Consider the following 22,079-nt stretch of genomic DNA (forward strand, 5'->3'; position numbering starts at 1 on the left):
CTTGCAGCAGAAAACTGTTGTAGAGATGAAGGCCTCCCTCTTTTCAGAAGCAAAGAAAACAAAAGCACATGAGAAAATGGACAAAATTAGCCCTGAGGGATCGCAGAGGGCTAGTGGAGTTTAAACTCTTAAAGGCTATTCTTTAAATAGAAGACTACCAGAGTGACCTTTAGCAGGCATTTCTTCTGTGTCCTTGCAGAGAAGATATGCCAAGATGGCTGTGCAAGCCTTAACCCCGAGGGCTTCTGCAGTGTATACTGGACAGAAGAACCAAACCCTTCAAGATGATTCCAACTCATGGTGAGCCTGTGTTTCAGAGTAGAACTATGCTCCATAGGGTTTTCAGTGGCTATAGAAGAAATCGCCAGGCTCTTCTACACTATTGAGTGGATTCAAACGGCCAACCTTTTAGTTAGTTGTTGTTGTTGTTTGCCGTTGAGTCGCCCCGACGCATAGCGATCCCTCCTTGGGTTGCCAAGGCAGTATCACTACGGAAGTAGATTGCCCAACCTTCCTTCCGAGTAGTGGCTGGTGGGTTTGAACCGCCAGCCTTCTGGTTAGCAGTCAAGTGCCTTAGGCACTATACTAACAGAAATCATTTGTAGCACAAGCTGAGGGATGGGAAAGTTCCCCCTGTTGGTGGCAACATGGGGGCAACAAGGACAGAACAGCACTTGGGGTCCCGTGCATGGTAGTGGGTGGGGGTAGGGTGTGGGGGGGTGTTGTCCTGTCTGGTGACTGTCTCTCCTTGGGAAAGACTGCCTTATAAGTGCTTCCTTCTTCTTCTTTTTTTTTATTGTAAAAGTGTTAAAATGATCAAGACAAAAATGTTCCTTTTTTGTATGTTTGTTATTTGTTTTTAATTTGTTGACCCATGAAACCCAAAGTATGATAAAATCTTAATCTAGACCATAATAACCATTATTTCCCAACTTCTCACCAGCCACTCCTCGGAAGGAAGACTGGGCAATCTACTTCTGTAGAGATACTGTCTTAGAAACCAAAGGAGGGGTCACTATGAGTCGAAAATCGACTCAATGTCGATATATAACTCATAAATGATGGAAACTATTCTATGAACTTTCTAGACATTGAGAAAGACTGAAAAGATGTACAGTTGTTTTTTTTTTTTTTAAATTTCTATATCCTAGAAAAAAAAATAAAGTCACTCCTCAGAAGGAAGACTAGGCAATCTACTTTCGTAGTGATATCGCCTCGGAAACCCAAGAAGGGGTCGCTATCAGTAGGAATTATTTACTTATTTTTATATATTATAATATACAAATGACTGGAGTAGGGAAAATACCCAACAAGGCTAGTTTTCTTCTTGCCCCTGCTCCATGCCTACACTTGAAAACATCAAGGACTTCGTCTTTATGTAAATAATTCCTAACAAGAAATCAAAGCAATTTCTGGGTACAATGTTTTTGTGTTTATTTGACATGGGAGTTGGTTCACACTTGTGGTCTCACTTTCATTTTGCAGATTTGCTGAACCTCATAGAAGTTCATGGGCAAAACAAGGAGAGGAAGAAATGGTCCTAGAATCCAAGAGTTTGCTTTCTGACCTAAGGTGTTTTTCCCTGCTACACACAAAGCTGGTTCCTTCTCAGCCATGTGATTTCACCTGACTCCCTATTAAATCAGGCCCCTTCAATTACTTTTTATCACAATATTCTGTTAATTTGTATTCATCTTTCAATTATTTATCATCAGCTCTTTGTACAAGACAGTAAGTTCCATGAGGAACCTTGTCTGTCTTGTTCACTGTTTTATCTCCAGTGCCTGGCATAGGCCTTGACACCTACTAAGTGTTTAACAAATATATGCTGAAGGAGGAATGAATGGGTGAATATAGTTGTCAGAAGAGGCCAACCAATGAAACTAAGGAATACAGACACAGTATACAATCCATTGCTAACTCTAATATGCTCACCCATTTGCAATGTTACTTTGTTCCTTCTCCCTTTAACAAGTAGAGTCTATTTCCCCACACACTGAATCTATGTCAATGATTTGACCAATGAGACAGTAACAAATGCAGAGGTTCAAAGGCACAGATTCAAAAGCATTTGCACATTGGGACTTGCCCTCTTAGAGACCATCATGCGAACAAGCCAAGGCTTGTTGATGATGAGCGACAGCAAGTTAAGAAGTTCCAGTCATCCCAGCCAAGGCCCCAGGCATATTAGTGAGCCCTCCTAGACCATCAGCCCATGCCAAACCAGCCCAGACAAGACGACCCACCCAGAATTGTAACGAATGATAAATGTCTATTGTTCTAAGCCACTAAGCTTTGGGGTGGTTTGTTAAGCAGGAAAAGCTAACTGATAGAGTAGCTCATAAAGAATATTCCACAAACCTCTCCAAAGAGGGTGTTTCTGGAAGTAGCTTACTTACAGGGAAATTGCTAAGTTTCCTGACTTTGGATAACAAAGAAGAGTGAGCTGACAGTGAATAAGGTTGTAGAAGGAATGACCAGGCAGAGACAGTGAGTGATCTTGAAATTTCCAAGCCACAGAGCCCTGGACAAGTAGACATCAACTCTTTTTAGTAGTGAAGAGGGGGAATATAGCAGCAGTCCCACGCTCAACGTCCACCAAAACCAGCTGGCCTGTCATCTTTGGCATGAGTGCTTTTAGCTAGCTTCTGAGTTTTATACGTTCTGAGAAGGGTCCTATCACCACATACTAGAGCAGGGTCAACTATTTTTCTAAATAAACTTTCATTGGAACAAAGCCATGCCCACTTGTTTACATACTGCCTACAGCCCCTTTCATGCTACAATGGCAGTGCTGAGTAATTGCAACATAGTTTGTAGCCCACAAAGCATAAAATGTTTACTGTCTGGCTCTTTACAGAACCAATCTGGTAATTCCTCTACTAAGGTAATCAAAGGAGGTTCCAGGGAGGAGTTGTGTCTTGATCTGACCTTCAAGGATAGAGGGTATATTTATTTTGGTATAAAGGAATGGTAAACTGCTGAAAGAATATCACAAGAAAGGGTACTGAGGTTGTAACTGATACTACATCACTGTATATGTAAGTCATAATAAATTAACAATGATACAAACAATAACTAAGCACATACATAACTTATTTTGTCACAGATACTGTTTTATATGCTTTGTATATAGTTGTAACTATATGCCATCTAAACTGACTCACAGCAACGCTGTACAACAGAATGAAACACTGCCCAGTGCCACGCCATTCTCACAATCGTTGTTATGTTTGAGCCTACTGTTGCAGCCATTTTGTCAATCCACCTCATTGAGGGCAGTCTTCTTTGTTTTTGCTGGTGGCATACTGCCTAAGGCATTCGACTGCTAACCAGAAGGATGGCAGTTTAAATTCACCAGCCATTCCTCAGACGGAAGACTGGGCAATCTGCTTCTGTCAAGATACCACCTCAGAAACCCAAGGAAGGGTCACTATGAGTCAAAATCTACTTGACGGCAGTCAGTTTGTTTTTGTTTGGTTTTTTTTTTTTTTACTTTACAAAGTATAATGTCCATCTCCAGGGATCAGTCCTTCCTGATAACACTGCCAAAGTACATGAGATGAAACCTCACCATCTTCTCTTCTAAGGAACGTTCTGACTGTATTTCTAGGATAGATTTGTTCATGGTTCTGCCAGTGCATGGTATACACAATTTTCTTTGCCAACACCACAATTCAAAGGCATCAATTATTCTTCAGTCCTCCTTACTCACTGTCCAACTTTCGGATGCATAGGAGGTGACTGAATATACTATGGCATGGGTCAGGTGCACCTTAGTCCTCAAAGTGACCTCGTTGTATTTATTATTATTATTATTACTAATTTAAAGAGATATTTTCCAGTAGATTTGTCCAATGTCATACGTCACTTTACTTCCTGACTGCCACTTCCATGGGCACTAATTGTGGATCCAAGTAAAACAAAATCCCTGATAACTTCAATTTTTTTTCTGTTTATCATAATGTTGTTTATTGGGCCAGCCATGAAGATTTTGGATTTGGTTTGCGTTGACCTGTAATCCACACTTCTTTCATCTTTATCTGTAAGTGCTTCTAGTCCTCATCACTTTCTGCAAGCAAGGTTGTTTCATCTGCATATCACAGACTGTTAATGAGTCATCCTCCAATTTTCCATGTTCTTCTTCATATAATGTACCTTCTCAGAATATCTGTTCAGCATACAGATCAAACTAGTACGGTAAAAGCAAACAACCCTGATGTACACCTTTCCTGATTCTACACTACACAGTATCCCTTTGTTCTGTTCAAACGACAGCCTCCTGGTCTACGTACAGGTTCCTCACGAACACAAATAAGTGTTCAGAAATTCCCGTTCTCTGCAATGTTATCCATAATTTGTTATGACCCATACAGTTTAATGCCTTTTCATAGTCAATAGAACACAAGTAAACATCTTTCTGGTGTTTCTCTGCTTTCACTCAAGAGCCATCTGATATCAGCCATGATATCCCTCATTCCTGCCGTATAGCACTGGGCAAATCGGCTGCAAAGGACCTCTTTCAAGTGCTGAAGAGCAAAGATGTCTCCTTGAGGACTAAGGTGCACCTGACACAAGCCACGGTATTTTTAATCACCTCATATGCATGTGAGAGCTGGACAATGAATTAGGGAGACTGAAGCAGAGTTGATGATTTTGAGCTGTGGTGGTAGCAAAGAATGCTGAAAGTACTATGGACTGCTAAAAGAACTAACAGGTGTGTCCTGGAGGAAGTGCAAACAGAATGCTCCTTGGAGGTGAGAATGGCCAGACTTCACCCCACATACTTTGGTCATGTTGTCAGAAGGGACCATTCCCTGGAGAAGGATGTCATGTTTGGTAAGGTGGAGGGTTGACAAAAGAGGGGAAGGCCCTCAACGAGATGGATTGACATGGTGGAGTTGGCAGTGGGCTTAAGTGTAGCAAGAATCGTGGAGCCCGCTCAGGGCTGAGCGGTGTTTTGTTCTGCTGTGCATGGGGTCGCTATGAGTAGGAGACGACTTGATGGCACCTAACAACAACAACAACAACAACAATATCCCTCATTCCATGTCCTCTTTTGCATCTGGCTTGAATTCCTGGCAATTCCCTGTAGATGTACTGCTATAATCATTTCTGAATTATACTTGCATGCAATATTAATGATATTGTTTGAAAATTTCTGTACTCTGTTGAATCCCCTTTCTTTACAATGGGCACAAATATGGATCCCTTCCAGTTGGCTGGCTAGGTAGCTTTAAACATAGTAACTCATTTCATCCTACCAATACCAATACCAGTTATGAGGTAGATGGTATTATTATCTTCCCCATTCTCCAGATGAGAAAACTGAGGCACAGAGAATTTAAAAAGCTTTCAAATGTCACACAGCTAGTAAGTAGCCTCGCTAGGATTTCATGCTCTTCACAAGGTATAAAAATGAAAGTGTAAACTATTATGGTTAAGGTCAGAATTTAACATAAAATGTAGCTATGGATATAGATTGATTCTGAGGGGTGGACCACAACCCATTTGTTAAATTCTAATCACCATCATGTGGCTTCGAGCAGAGCCTGAGACCTGGTCTCTAGGAAAATGGAAGATTCTTTTCTCCAAGTAATAGTCAATAAGATCATCCTGGTCATGACAGGCAAAGTCACTGCAGACATCACTTCTTGAAGATATATATTGGGTTGTTTGGGGTCCTGCTTTAGAGCTGAGGCTCCTAGCCCAGAGTACTGTCCTTTGATCTCTAGCAAAAGGATAGATCAGCCCGTATAGGTCAACCAGGAGCCCATGGTGCATCTGCTATAGCCCAAAATGGTATCACGCATGGGGCCCATTGTACAGAATCACATTAAATACAAGCAGAATTCCCAAAGAGGAGATGTTTCTTGATTCATTATTATTTTATTATCACAAGGGAGAAATTGCTAATAGTCACCAATAAGATTAAATTTTTATAGGCTCCCACAGCATACATTGATGTATCTATTCTAGAAGACATTATGACAAAATTCATCAAAAGTCTTAAAAATGTATAAAATCATTGATCCAGAAATCCCACTTCTATTATTTTATCCCAAAGGAAATTATCAGAGCTATTCCTTAAGGCGACTTGTTAAAACACTGTTTATAATAGAGAAAAACTGGACACATCCTAATTGTCCAACAACAGGGGATTATTTAAATAAATGATATAACCATAAACCACACTGTTAATGGTATAACCATAAAAACTATATAGTTCTTTAAACTGTAGTCATGAAAGATTATTAAATTTAAAAACTAGGTCAAAACAAGTATACAACATAAAATCCTGGTTTTGTGGAAAAAAATAAAAAGCATATATTCAGTGAAAAGTTAAAGCTCAATTTAACTTCTAAAATTAAAGAAAAGGTTCTTTCCAAGAACCTTTAATTTTAGAAGTTAAATTGATTGTTTTAATTTTCCAATTTTTATTGTATTGGTAATTTAAAAAAAAATGACAACAAAAGTTAAAATGAATTTTTACAAACCTGTATTTCTCTTTCTTTGGCAGTTACATGATTCTTGTTTTACATTCTCCTATTTTCCAGTTCTGGGAATTTTGTCACTGTATTTTCTCAGCAAGATAAATTCAGACTAGGCTTTCTCAGCAACCAGGAGAAAGGCAACGTACATGTTCAGAGGCCCAACCGCAATGCAAAAATTATCAAATTAGACAACTAGCTAGCGAACTCCTCTGATCTTACTAGGTTTATAGCTCTTTTTAAAATTATACCATAATATGACTCTGGCATGCTTAACTAAGTTTATCAAAGTTGTTTGTGCTGGTTTGGGTTTTGTTTTTGTTGGGGTTTTTCCTAAAAAGAGTCAGAATCACAAATTAAAACAAGAGGTCAGGGAATTAGCTATGAGCAGATTAAAACAGTTTGTTCTATACAGATTGTGAAATAGCTTAAAGTGTCTGCCACCACAGGAGACATGTTGGATCATTTCTTTTCCCAGGACATCATAGGAGCAGGTAAGCTGAGCTATAACGTATCTCCTTAGGATTTATGCACATGAAAATATTTAAATGTGTTCCAAATTAGGGAAGTATCTTTTCATTTGACTTTAAATAAGCATTAGAAGGTGATTTATTTACATATTGCACAACAAATGGACAAAGTGAACTGGTATTCTCTTGAAGTCTTCCCAAATCTCAAGATAAATTGAAGCAGGGTCAGTTAGGATTATCAACAATCAAGCAACAGTTGGATGCACAAGCATTTCACTCTATCCTGCAGCCAACTGGTTGCTCTGGTAACTTTCTGATCACCATGTCTGAAGCTACTGGAGGAAAGGCCATCCTGCAGAACCCTTAAAACAACAAACGTAAATCCAGAGGCAGAGAGAGGTTACTAAGTCTTTCAAGAATTTCCCAAAGCTAGTCTTTCCCTGTAAAATAATATACATACTTATGCAAATAAGTGAAAAAGATGGTAAAACTCATGTAATCACTTTGAGGGAGTGAATGTCTTTTATGCATTTGTTCAACATATATCTTTAGGCACCCACTAAATGCCAGTCTGGGTGTGAGGTGCTGGGCAATAGAAATAGGGTCCCACTTTGAGCTCATAGGCAATTAGACATACAGTGTGGTAGCCTGAATGCAAAAATGACCCCAAGTTTCCTTTCTGTCTATCTGTGCCCCTTGTAATGTGGCTCTGCAGCTCATCTTATTCAAAAGTGGAGTTTGTATTTCTACCTCTTGAGTCTAGTCTGCCTTTGTGACTTGTTTTGGCCAACAGAATGTGGCAGAAGTGATGGTGTACCGCTTCTCACACTCAATCTCAGGAGATCTTGTGTACCATCTGGAACCCTGTCTCTGATGATAAGCCAGGCCCAGCCCAGTGGATGACGGACCACATGGAGGAGAGCTAAGGCTCCCTAGCTGATAGCTAGCAACTCCCAGAAGCAGAGTCAACCAGCTAACCTGCAGCTGACCAGAGATACATAGTAGAATCTAGCTAAGACCAGATGAACCAGCCAGATAAGCCTGGCCTAAACAAAAGATTGTTGTTCTAGCCATTAAGTTTTAGGATGGCTTGTTACACAACAGCAGCTAACTATTACATACAATAATCGTCAGTGCTAATTCTTTTAAGTCAAAGACAAAATGTTATGGGAGTACCTGACGGGAGTACTTGTAATATTATTCCAACATGTTCACCATTACAAATGTATCCTGCAATTTAGATGTACAAACAACAGATCTGAACAACCACCCAGAGAGAACTCAAAGAAGTTGTATATCTAGGGAAGGGCTGGCTCAAGACAGACATAGTCCCTCTGAGAAATTTTCTGTGGATGAGTTGAATTTGCTTATTAAGTCATTCTTCGTTTCTTTTCTCTCTTTGAAAAAATAAAAAGCTTTCAGTCAATTAAGCTTGTTGGACTAGATAACAATGTTTTAACTTGATTCAAAGCAGCCATATACTCTTGACACATGTTTAGCCTCTAGTACTCTGAAGGCTGGAATTTTAAATCTAACTCCCCTGAATTTATGACACACATACAGTAGCAAGTCCCTACAGGCTGAAAATCAAACTGTAATTCAAAGGCCACAGTGCTGAAGAAACAGCCAGGAGATAAATCCCAATTTCAGCCTTGGAATCTCCGCAAGTTGATTCAGTGGACTGTCAGTCATATTTTAAAATAAAATAAAACTACAAAGACACCAGACATCATGTTCTAAAGAGAAACAGGATGATGCCTTTCAGGCCTCTTTTAAAAGGTTCTTATTACCTAAAAAGAACTGTTACACAAGGGTAGAATTTTCACAGTCCTAGAACAGTTAGCCCCAATCAGTCTTTTCTGGAAGTTTCTGTATTGTAAACTGATGAGATAAAAGGAAGAAATGAAAAACCATTGAATACAACGCAGGCCAGCACACTGATAAGAGGTAAAGCTGCAGATACCAAAACAACCCTTTTCTGGAGTGAGGTAGGCCACCCCCAGAGAGCACACTGAGAATGTGAGCTCTGGCACAGAGACGTGGGTACTCACTTTACACCCCTCACAGGCGCTGACCCCATAGTGATACCCCGATGATTTGTCCTGGCAGACGAAGCAGGGCTTGTAAACACGAGGGGGAGGAAGTGGAGACGGAGGGCTCGGGAGGAGTTCCTCAGAGCTGGTGCTTTGTGTCTCAATCGCTACAAAGGAGACAGAGGGTAGGAAGGGAAGAAAAAAGAGAAAATACATTTCAGTTCACTTCTTTTCCATCAGTGTGAATTTATATGGCTCTGCCCTTAACTCAATAAGAACACTTGGGGCTAGGCCCATAGTAACAGTTGTCATTGTCATCATGGCAGTGGTAACATTGACAGCTATGTGGTTTCTAGAGTTTACAAAGCAATCTCTTCTGTATCTCTCATGTGAAGTTCACCACAGCACCGCAGATCGCTGATTTTTATCACCACAGTATCCACAAGAGGAAAAGAAACTCAGAGGAGTGTGGTGACTTATCCAAGGTCACAGGGCAGTAGAAGAGCCAAGACACAAGGCAGATTTTCACATTGCCATACCCAGGCTCTTCCTGCTTTTCTGGTGCCCTGAGGTTCTGATTTACTCAGAATATCTGCAGTGAGTTGTGTCACCCTACTGTCACTTAGCCAAAGTAAACTTGTTTAGGACAAAAATGAAAACAATGCTCCCAGCAGTCATTCAACAAGAATATGGCAAGTGACTTTAACATGCAATCATTAGTGATGATCATTAGTAACAATATTAGTAAAACTTTTCCTACTGGTACTGGGATTAGCAGCATCACCATCAGGTCAGAATTTATTAGATAAGGTAATACCAGGCCCCAATTCAGAGCTATGGAATCAGAATCTGCATTCTGCCAAAACCCACAGGTGACAATTAATATTTGAGAAATACTGGATTAGACCTAATGATGTCACAGAGTGGCACAGCTCATTTCTAAATCACAGTGTTCTATATTCTAGATTGAAATAACATGATTATCCATCTTGCTTCAAACCACCAAAATTACATGGGAAATGGGAATTCACAGAATTGAAGACCTGAGTGTGCTCTCAGCCCTGTTTTCCAGGTTTATGTTCAAAATCAAAGCAAGAACTGGTCCTACTTTGCCTATCAAAGATGAGGAATGCTCATCAAATATGATGGAAATGGGTAAGGGGTGATTCAAAAAACAAAATCCACTGCCATTGAGTCAATTCCAACTCACAGTGACCCTTTAGGACAGAGCAGAATGCCCCCACAGGTTTCCAAGGTTGTAAATCTTTATGGAAGCAGACTGCCCCATCTTTCCCCCACAGAGTGACTCATGGGTTCAAACCATTGACTTCTTGATTAGCAGCTAAATGCTTTCACCACTACGCCACCAGAGCTTCCTAAGGGGTGATTAGAAGTGCTGTGGTAACATTCCAGAATCTTCGAATCTCCAAATCACTTAGCAGTCTATCTTGTATTTCCTAGAGTATAAAACTTCTACTTGTGCCACTGTTTGTCACCTTCCAGATCAGATGTTCTAGTGACTGTAATATCCTATAGTCAAACTTTTAGCAAGCTGGGTCAACTCTACTCATTAAATATATTGGTAATACATCCCCATCTCACAATCTGGTTAGTACGGCAGTCTAGTACACTCTCTCTCACCTCAACTATTACGCTAGCCTCTTTACTGGTCTCCCTGTGGCCCATTCTCTTCACTCTAGAGTCTATTCTTTGAACAAGCAACCAAGGTAACTAACTCTTCAAAAAGTTGAAATCAAGCCCTCTCACTTGTCTGCCTAAAGCCTTCCCATAGTTGCCAATCAAATCAAAGTCCAGTTCCTTACTGTAGCCTACAAGATTCTTTATGATATAAGCCCTTGCCCCTGTTTCAATGTCACTGAATTCAATGATTCCCCTCATTTATTGAGCTCTCAACACCTGACTTTTATTCTGTCCCTTGAATAGGACAAACTCTTAACCCAACTTAATAGCTATTGCACTGAACATTTCCCATGCCTGAAAAATTCTTCAGTCAGATCTTCACATGTCTGGTTCTTTTTCACTACTGAGCCTTCAGAGCAAATGTTATTTCCTCAGAGAGGACTTCTTTAATTAAAATGCCCCATCTACTTCTGGCCACTTTCTATCCATTATTTGGCTTTATTTCCTACAAAGCACTAATTGATGTTTATATGTAGAAAGTTTATTTGTGTACAATTTTATATTCTACCTCTTTTTTCCCTCACTAGAATATGAGTTGCATGAGACCCAAGGGACTTAACTGCATTGTTTACAACTGTGTTCTAGGCCTGGAAGATGTCCTGGCACACAGTAGGTAATCAATAAATATTTGTAGAATTAATACATGAACTTTATCCTTTTCATTTTTTCTTCCTCATTTCAAGCACTAAGCACTTCTGCAAATTATTATGTGATAAAATTAGAAATCAAATAGCTTTCTTATATTCACTTGCTTTCTAAAAGTAATTAATTAATTCTTTGGAATAGAATCAACTGTAATTATAGTATTTTCATAATTCAAAAGAACTTTCAAATGAATTCATTAGAGTAGCACAGGTTCTAGTAGATAAATCTATTATAGTCTTCACTGGTTGGGACCAAGTTATCTGGATAAAGTCACCAGTCTTGAGTGCATTACTTCTATGGCAAATATGAAGCTCTTCTTGAGGACAGGTTGGCATAGTGGTGGCATGTGTTCTATAGAAAAGCTGGCATCTGAGACATCACAAAGCTATCAGCTATTAACCTATAAACACCAATATATTTCCCACATTGATATAACCAGCTTCACTTAAAGCAAAGGAATAATAATGACGTCAACAAGAAAACACTACTTGTTAAAATTAGTATAAAACAACTGTTTTAAATCTTTGTTAAAATCTAAGGAAACACACATACAGAATCATCCATAACCTTTGCACTAAGAGAAAACCAGATTTATTATCTTGAGATATATTCTTCCACCTTTTTTATATGCAAATAAATGGTTTAGGTTTGTGTGTTTACAAAACTGAAATTATGTTGGAGACTCATTTCCTGGTCAATAACTATTTTTTCTGCAAAACATTCCATCATGATGAACATATCTGTAGCTAATCTCAGCACATCTCTGATTATTTCCTTAGCATAAATTTCAGAAATGGAATTATTAGTTTTAAACTGACCAGAACCAAGCCTACTGCCATTGAGTCAATTATGACTCACAGTGACTCAACAGAACAGTGTAGAACTGCCCTAAAGGATTTCCAAGGATGCAAATCTTTACAGAAGCAAACTGCTTCACCTTTCTCCTGTGGAGTGGCTGGTGGGTTCGAACCTCTGATCTTTTTGGTTAGCAGCTGAATGCTTTAACCACTGTACCCCAAAGCTCTTATATTAGTTCTAAGGGTCAAACCCACCAGCTTTGGAAGGAAGGTTGGGCAACCAAGGAGAGGTCACTATGAGTCGGGTCTGACTCGACGGCACACAACAACAACACAACAAGGGTATAGATATTAAAATATTTTTTTAGTTTTTAATTCATGTCAATAAATTGACCTCTGGAAATCCTATGCTAATTTACATTCATAGTAACAACTTACGGAGTCCTTGAGTGGTAAAAATGATCATGTACTGGACTAATAACTCAGAGGTTGTCAGTTCAAACTCACTCAGAGGTGCCTGGCAATTTGCTTAAGAAAGGGCGCAGGCATGAAAACCCTTGGAGCAATTCTCTGCACACATGGTATCATTTCAGAATCAACTCAGTGGCAACTAATAACAACATCAACATAGGTGAGCCCATCCCTCTATGCCCCCAAATCTTTTGAGCTGGTTTTATTTGTGTGTCTCTACTTCCACTTGTGTGTTTTAGCAACTCTGTCAGAATCAGTCTATCACCACTATCTTCACAAAAACAGTGCGTACATGTGTATGCGTGTTTCAGCATTCTACACATTGGTAGGACAGCTAATCTGGCTTGTCTAGGAATGTTGTAAATAGAATTCTGTTAGGGCTCTATTCAGCTATCAGAACTATGTCCTGAATTTCAAAAGTGGGTAGTAATTTCCATAAATATGCCACTTCAAATACATGTAGTGAAGGGAGGGAGTCCAGTATTTCATCCTCCAAAGAGAAGAAACAGAATGGTGGGCAATTTAATATTGAAGAAACTTGGCCTAAAAATATACACACATAAAAAGATCTAGTAGAACCTAAAAAATCCTACATCTTCACAAAGGTTGGTAAAGGCCTTTTTCTGTGATTAAGAGTCATTTATAACAAATGAATGAATCCAGAAGGCTTTTCCTGAACAATTGCCATGAATGAAAATCTTCTAAATGCAAACAATCAATAGTGAGGATCCTGGACTTTTCCTAAGACTCTGAACTTTCCCATATTAGTCCAAAGGCTTTGCAGATTGTTTATGTGTTTAACTGCTTATTTCACTGAGTATTGTAACATGCAGGCATCATGCTGTGGATGGTGCATGGTTTTTGTCCCTTAGTCTCAAATAGTTTGGCTAACTAGAAAGCAAATCAGTGAGCACAATATAATATAGTGATTCTCAAATCTGGCTAGACATTAGAATTACCTGGCGAGCTTTTCAACATCCTGATGACCACAATGTACCCCAGGCCCATTATGTCAGACTGTCTGGAGGACAAGAACCAGGTGTGAGTGTGTTTGAAAAATATTATTAGATGAATATAAATTGTAGCAGTTTGGAAACTACTGATTCAATATGAGAGAGAGAGAGCTATAATTCTCAGTCAGCTCAGGAGAAATCATGGGAGACTTCCCTAAGGAAGTGACCAGGCTATATTTTAAAGAAAGAATTAGTTCTTTCCATTGTGGTTTGGGATTTAAATCATGCAAATGTCATAAATGAATCCTACACACAGAGAAAAAGAAAAGCCTTAGGTATAACAAGAAATAATCATATTCAGATAAATGTTCTACTGGTGGTAAAGAGTTAAATATTTGACTGTTGTTGTTGTTGTTGTTATATGCCATTGAGTCAGACCCGACTCATAGCGACCCCTCCTTGGGTTTCTGAGGCGGTATCACTACGGAAATAGATTGTCCAACCTTCCTTCCGAGGAGTGGCTGGTGGGTTTGAACTGCCAGCCTTCTGTTTAGCAGTCAAGTGCCTTAGGCACGACTAGATATGCTCAAATGTCACTCCCAATATTGATATAACTATAGTCTTTTATTTCCTCTGGGTGGCTTGTGACACTGAGAGCAATGCAAGGAAGAAAAGCAAAAAGAAAATCTCAGAGGTGTAGTCAGATCACCAAAGCTGACCTCAAAGAGACATGCCAAGACAAGTTCTAGATTTACAACCAGGATGTGGCATCAATATAAAAGTACATTCAGACTTTACTGCAATCTCCTGCCTTTTTGGTAATGTAGCAAAAATATACTTATCCCCTTTGGCAAAGTTTATTAGAGCTCCTCTTCCGCTTTACCCTCCTCACTTAATAAAGACAATGGGAAACAAGGGAGGTATGTGGCCCATGGCTCCCTACCACTAGTCATTTTTGGTGTTTAAGGTGGATACAGAGTGCTCTGAGCCATTGATCTGTTCACTGTCATCCTGCTTAAATCAATAATCTATTAGTCCCTTTAAATTAGAGTTAGATTCATCAAACACCCTTGTGAGGCCTCAAACATTTTGCTCCTTATTCCAGGCAAGCACAATCAGTCCACGGAATGATAAAATTTTTGCTCGAAAACTCTGCCGGCTCAGCAGACAATGTGTTCTATATTAGCTCATTCAGCGATCTCAGGCAAGCAAAAAAGCCGTTTTTAGACTCCCCAAGGGGAAAAGAGGCTTGTGTCATTCAATAAAACAACTGCACTCCAGTCATCCTGATGTGATTTCAGTTTGAGGAAGCAGTCTTTGAGGAATAATTCAGATCTGCTTTTTGCCTCCTGCTTTTGTTTCTTTCCTTGCTTACTTATTGACTTATTCAGTTCTGTTTGGTTATTGTATCCCCAGTAAGCAGCAGCCTCCAATGTGGCATCCACACTGCTATCCAGATGGGCTGGCTGCCTTGCTTCGTCAGGGAACGGCCAAGTCAGAGAACTTCTGCTTTCAGGAGACAGAGATGCGTAGCTCTGTGGGTCCCAGCCCAGAGTCAGCACCAGGCATGCTGAGAGGGCTTCACCAGGACTGGACACATGCAAGAGGAAACATAAACCTTAAGGAAAATAAGAGACGAACCAAGTCTGTACACATGGAAACGTCAGTTCTATATCTTAAAACCTCACCTTCCTCACAATATAGAGATGACTGTCACTGAGGAAAACAAAGCAAGAATTAACTTCCTTGCAGGAAAATCAGTTGAGGGATTTTTGCCTTTAAATCAGTACTAATCAAAGTATGGTCTCCCTGAGGATGAGAATAAAGGTGGTGTGTGTGAGTGGGGAGGGCAGTATTTGCTTTAAATGAGTGTTCTTCAATCTTTTCTTTCATTCTTTCTTTTACCCTTTATTTCTAATCCTTCGTGGATTGATAAAATTCAACAAAAATGAATCTCTAAGGAAAAAAAAAGGAATTAAGAAACAAAGATGTTCAAAAAACAAGCTCCCAATTCAAAAAAAAAAAAGAAAAGAAAAGAAACATTTGACAGACATAACATGATTGTCAAATTGCTATGAAAGTTCCTAATCACTTGTTTTCAATTTCTCCATTTATCTTATTGTGGACTGGCAACAGACATTTCATGAACCAGCACTAGTCCTGAACTTCATTTTGAGAAGGTCTGCTCTAAGAGAAGGTGCTCTGGTGGCTTAGCAGTTAAAGCATTCAGCCGTTAAACAAAAAGTCAGCACTTGGAACTCATGAGCGGGTCCATGGGAGAAAGATATGCTAGTCAGCTTCAGTAAGATTTACAGCCTTGGAAACCCTAGGGGCAGTTCTACTCTGTTCCATAAGGTCCCTATGAGTCATAATCAACTTGAAGGCAGTGAGTTTGGGGCTCTAAGTGAATTGGAACTCAAAGGCTGTTTGCCAACTAAACAAAATTAAAAACCACACTAAGCAAAATCTGCACCAGATTGTATGAAGGCAGAAAACCTCAGCTCCAACTGTCAAAACTTTCTTAAGTTCCGTCACAATTCTGGTGGTGGATTCTTTCCCTAAAAAAAACACACACACATACAAAAAATTAATGTTGCTTGTTAAGCGTACTTGACACTTAAGAAATCAACTCACCTGAGAAAACACAGTATAAATGTCCTTGTTGTTACAACACACCTGAGTGTCATTTAAACACACACAGTCTCAACAATAGCTCCCTTCACAATTCCTAACATGCTTGGCATTTTTGTAAAGGTTAGATTAAGTAGCAGATAGCATTTTAAAGAGAGCCCTGTGAGTGTGTGTAAGGAGCTCCAGTGGTGCAGCACCTAAGGCATTTGCTAACCAGAAGGTTGGTAGTTCAAACCCACCAGCTGCTCTGCTGAAGGAAGATGGGGCAATCTACTTCTGTAAAGATTTATTGCTTCAGAAACCCAATGGGGTCGCTATGAGTCAGAATCCACTCGATGATAGCAAGTTGGTTTTGGTTGCTTGCTGGGTGTGTGTGTGTGTGTGTGTGTGTGTAGCCCTGGTGGTCCAGTGGTTAAGTTCTCAGCTACTAAGTGAAAGGTTGGAGAAAGATATGGCAGTCTGCTCTTGTAAAGATTTACAGCCTTGGAAACCCTATGGAGTAGTGGTTCTACTCTGTCCTATAACGTCGCTATAAGTCAGAATCGCCTGGATGGCAATGGTATACACACACACACACACACACACACACACCCTTTCTTTATGAGAGGCTAATTTACTGCTAACTAAACCATGTTGACAGATTTCAGGGTTTTATGTCGGACTCGATTAGAGGTGCGCAAACATCATGCATTATGAAAGCCTCGACTTCTTACTAGAACCTTCCATGATTAAGGCAATATTTTAATGCACTCTCTGGGCAGCTGAGCCTTAAAAGAAAAAGGAGTTGTAAGGCAAAAGGCATTTCCTGCATGGCCCCGAGGGAATTTTGAGCCCAGAACTCTGGGTCCCCTGTGGGCGGGAGTAATTTCAACTAATTAAGGGGGAATAGCAAAGTGTTGCATTTGGTCAGAACATTCAGTTGGGCTTCATTTTTGTTGGCACCAAAGAGAGCCCGTCTGGATTTTTTCCCCCTTTTGCTGTGGATTCACTGCAGGATTGCAAGGCCCACAGCTCACATACATTAGGGGGAAAGTCAAAGGAAACGACAAAGTTCAACTAAAGTACAAGTAATTAGAACCAGATTCTCTGCAGCTTGCATTTGCGCATGCGTGCGTGAGCGCCTGTAGACATTTTATTAAAATGTAATTTACATGCCTCCAAACGTTTGCTTGAAGGGGGAAAAAAAAAAAAAAGCCTCCATACTGTTGCTCATTTAATTTTCATGTCACCTCTGCGTGAAGGGTTCTGGCTTTTAATCATCTTTCAGAAAAAGCGGTATTTTTCCACACACGTGGGTTTTGCAAATCTGTGAATCGCATTCTGAAATTAGGTAATTGCCAAACAAGAAAAACTCTGCTTTGAAATTGTCTTCCTTTACTCTGCTGCTGGCTTTGTTATTATTAAGCAGATCCAAGATTAGTCCCGGGTTTGGAGCAGGCGAGCAAAGGAGGGGGGTGGGGGAGAGAAGGAAAACATCATTGTGGGACTTTGGCAGTCTTGACTCAGTAACCTGCCCATGACCCTGATGGAGTGTGTGTTTGCCCGGGTCGCCCGGGATCCTGGCCGAGGGCTGGAGCTGGGTTATGAGAATCCCTGCTATTCTGACCACACACGCAACAGGTGCAGAACACAGGCAGGGGACAAAAGGAGGGGCCGGGGAAGACTTTGATTTTCCAGTCCTTAAATAAAGCCTTGCTTCTCAAAGTGTGGGTCTCAGACCAGCATTGTCAGCATCACCTAGAAAGTCAGAAATGCAGAATCCCAGGACCCATAACCAAAAAACCAAAACCAAACTCACTGCTGTGGAGTCCGACCAACCCACAGCGACCCTTCCTTGTGTTTCCGAGGTGGTATCACTACGGAAAGTAGATTGCCCGATCTTCCTTCCGATGAGTGGCTGGCGGGTTTGAACTGCCAGCCTTCTGGTTAGCAGTCAAATGCCTTAGGCACTACACCGCCAGTGCTCCTGCCTAGGATCCATACTAAACCAAAAAAAAAAAAAAAAACACCTCACCAAACCCACTGCTGTGGAGTCGACTGAGAGTGACCCCCATTGAGTTTCCTAAACGGTAGATCTTTAAGGAAGTAGACTGCCAATTCTTGCTTCTGAGGTGTGACTGGTGGGTCTGAACCACCAACCTTCTGGTTAGCAGTCAGATACTTTAGATATTGTGCTACCAAGACCCACACTAGAACTGCTCAACCAAAATCCCTACAAGTAGGACCCATCAATCTGTATTTTAACCAATCCTCCAGGAGATGGATGTTCAAGTTTTGAGAACCACTGATCTAAACTTCCTCAATGTGGTGGAGAATCAGTATCAGCTCTGGTGGTACTGTGGTGAAGCATTTGGCTGTTAATCAAAAGGTTGGTGGTTCTAACTCCACAGGAGAAAGATGAGACGTTTGGAATCTACTTGACACACTGGGTTTGTTTTTTGGTTTTCTCCTTTGCACAGGTCCTTACTAAATAACACAAGAAACTCTTGTGGCACAGTGCCTAAGGCATTTGACTGCTAACCAGAAGGTGGTGTTCAAACCCACCAGCCATTCTGCAGAAGGAAGATGGGGCAATCTATATCTGTAAAGATTTACTGCCTTGGAAACCCGGTGGCGGTCGCTATGAGTTGGAATCCACTTGATGGTAGTGGGTTTGTTTTTTCGGTCTTACTAAAACCTCATACTTTGTTGAATAGTTAGTGCAGTTCAGATCTTCAGGTTGTGTGTGTTCAAGGCTGCACCTGAAGAGCCTGAACTAATAATATCTACTATTTACTGAGCACTTATTATTGGCTGAAGTCCTGAGTGGTGCTAATAGTTAACTCATTTGGCCGCTAACTGAAAGGGTGGAGTTCATGTGCACCCCAAGGCACTTCAGAAGAAAGCCCTGGCAATCTGATCCAAAAAATTGGCCAGTGAAAACCCTATGGAGCAAAGCTTTATTCAGGCGCACATGGGCCTGTCATAAGTCCAATATATGGCAAGCAAGTGTATTATTTACCAGGTACTGCACTTATTCCAGTAAACTTAACCAGATAAACAAAACAAAACAAAAACACCAAACCTACTGCCATCGAGTCGATTCCAACTCATAGTAACTCTTCAGAATAGTGTATAACTGCACCATAGAAGTTCTAAGGCTGAAAATCTTCATGGAAGCAGACTGCCTCATCATTGTCCCACAGAATGGCTGGTGGGTTTGAATCCCTGACCCTTTAGTTAGCAGCAGAATGCATTAACTGCTACGCCACCATGTATTAATTCATTTAACCCAAAAACCCATTGCAGTCAAGTTGATTACAAATCATAGAAACCCTATAGGGTTTCCAAGGCTGTAATCTTAATGAAGCAGATAGCTACATCTTTCTCCCACAGAGCAGCTGGTAGGTTCAAACCGCTAACCTTTTTGTTTGCAGCCAACCCCTTTAACCACTGTGCTATCAGAGCTCCTTATTAATTAATTAATCCTCCCCAAAACCATGAGCTACAGGAGCAGGAACTCTACCTCAGAATTAGAAAATTTAAAAACACAAGAATGCTTTCAGCCTTTACAGAAGAGAACTGAAAAGGCTTAAAATTAATTACTATCATTTCACTAAACCCCTCAGCTTCTAAACTTCTCATTTTCTACCTCCCTCATTTATTTTCTTGACTAGAAAGGTCACTGGTTACGGTCCTGTCAGGCCTGCTTGCTCAAGTTTGAGAACTGCAGGCCTGCCTTTCTTTTAAGCCACGGTTATGATTCTCCAAACATTGGTTTTATTCAAGATACGGTTAAATCTGACAAGCTAGTTTGGACATTAAAAAGAATGAGAGACTCAGGATCCACTAATCACTCTGTATTTTAGCTATACCAGCCTGGGCTCGGGGCCAGCAGTAGAAATTATTCCTGGGACGGACTTTTACCATGGGAAGTGCTGTCATATTTTCATAAGGGACCATGACATGTTCAACACCTACATTTCATTTTTATAATACTCTTTCTGGCTTCAAGGAACATATTTGAAAATTATCTCATAGGTTGTTTTGTGTGACATTTTTAACAGACGATGCCTTATATATCACTATTTTCTAGAGCATACTAAGATAGCTTATGACAATAAATTCCCCCCTTAAAATCATTTAACAGGCCGACACATCTAACTACTTATTAATGATCTGAACTGGGAGGCATCACAAAAGGAACTGCATTAAGTGAACAAATGCTGGAAGGGGTCTCAAGAGTCATGTGCAAATGAAGCTAATTGCATTGCAGTATTAAGATCCCCCTGAAGAGTTTATCTCAACACCAAATGATTCAGTTCTATATTTCATTTCTAATCAGTAGTCCTACAATTTTAAAAAAGGCATTACCACAGGAATAAATGATACTCTTTTACCTCTCTGAATTTCCTGCACGCCAAGTAGATTAAAACAGAAGCATTCAAGTGTCTACCATCTCACATACAAAATTATTTACTTTATGGTGTAAATATATTTGAAAACCATATTGATACAGCAAAGTAATGGAAGCAACTTCTTGAAATATTTAAGGAAGAATACAATGTAATTGTGCTTCTTTCACAAAGGGGATTCTTGCCAATCTTCTGAGATCTGATAAAGTTGACCAAATGTGTATTATATCAGAATTTAGTCAAACCCCTTTCTCATCAAAATAACGTTCTGCTTATTTGGTTACAAGTTTGCTGTGAAGAGGTTGTATTTTGTTTTGTTTTACAGTCACGGGCTAATATTAGGTACCTCAGAATGACTTTAAAACTAATTTAATTCACACTGTGTGGGTTTTCGTAGTTACTAAAAAGAAATAAAACACCATGAACGAGCATAAAACTGTGTGTCGGAGGTGTTGGGAAGTACGTGAGGTTTATTGCCAGATGGACCTTGATTTGAATCCTTCTGCCACTTATATAGGAGCCCTGGTGATGCAGTGGTTAAGCACTCAGCTGCTAAAAGGTTGACAATTCAAAACCACCAAGCACTGTGGAAGAAAAATGTAGGAGTCTGCTCCTGTAAAGATTCCAAGGGACCCTTGGAATCCCTATGAGGCAATTCTATTGTCCTATGGGAGCTCTGGTAGCATAGTGCCTAAGGCACTTGACTGCTAACCAGAAGGCTGGCAGTTCAAACCCACCAGCCACTCCTCAGAAGGAAGATGGGCAAACCAACTTCCACAGTGATACTGCCTCGGAAACCCAAGGAGGGGTCGCTATGAGTCGGGGCCGACTCGACGGCAGTTAACAACAACAACAACATAGTGTTTCAGGGAGTATACTGGACAGCACACAACAGAATTTTCTTCACTTCTCTGAGGCTTAGTGTTTCCTGCCTGCAGTGTAGTAAATTACTTAGTATGGCTTTTCTACCCATAAGTCATTGTAAACTCAGTGGTGGAATGAGCAACTGAGGAGCTGATTGTAAATGTTATCCACATGGAGTATTTCTGTTGGGCGTGGCACAATACAATGTTCTGGGAGGTGCCCACTCTCTCTCAGGTGCTTAGAGTTCTGATGCTATGATTGGCTAGTTTGACCACCCTGCTGGGCTCAAAAGGAGGCCTCCTGGAGGCAGAACTTTTTCTGACTGCTGGTTGAGGAAGACGTGCTGCTGAAAGAGACACGCACCCCGGAAAGAGACACAAGAGACATGCATCACTGAGTGAGACACCGAGGGACCAGCACTGCTGGGAAAGAGACTGTGAGAGACTTTTGGCTGAGGGATGGTGGGCTGGGAGAGAGACTGAGCGTTCTTCCTGAACTTGAGTTGTAGCCTGGTGCTTCCCTAATAAACCCCATAATCTGTGAGTTCTGTGTGGCCACTGCAGTGAATTATCGAACCCAGGAGAGGTGGTGGGTGCTTTGGGAGGAACGGTTGGTGAAAGGGCTGGAGG

The 22,079-nt window shown here is 40.5% G+C and overlaps 1 protein-coding gene across 1 annotated transcript in view; it reads right to left on the reverse strand.

Moving 5' to 3' along the window:
• Window positions 1–22,079, reverse strand: part of RARB (retinoic acid receptor beta) — a 609,455-nt gene that overhangs the window by 195,794 nt on the left and 391,582 nt on the right. Inside the window, exon 2 of the mRNA XM_007936376.2 lies at window positions 9,013–9,161. Within this exon, the coding sequence (XP_007934567.1) occupies window positions 9,013–9,161 (149 nt within the window). The remainder of the gene's footprint in view (window positions 1–9,012; window positions 9,162–22,079) is intronic.

The sequence above is a fragment of the Orycteropus afer genome, unplaced genomic scaffold (assembly GCF_000298275.1).
Source record: "Orycteropus afer afer isolate SDZICR_OR568_19922 unplaced genomic scaffold, OryAfe1.0 scaffold00003, whole genome shotgun sequence".
Classification (NCBI taxonomy): Eukaryota; Metazoa; Chordata; class Mammalia; order Tubulidentata; family Orycteropodidae; genus Orycteropus; species Orycteropus afer.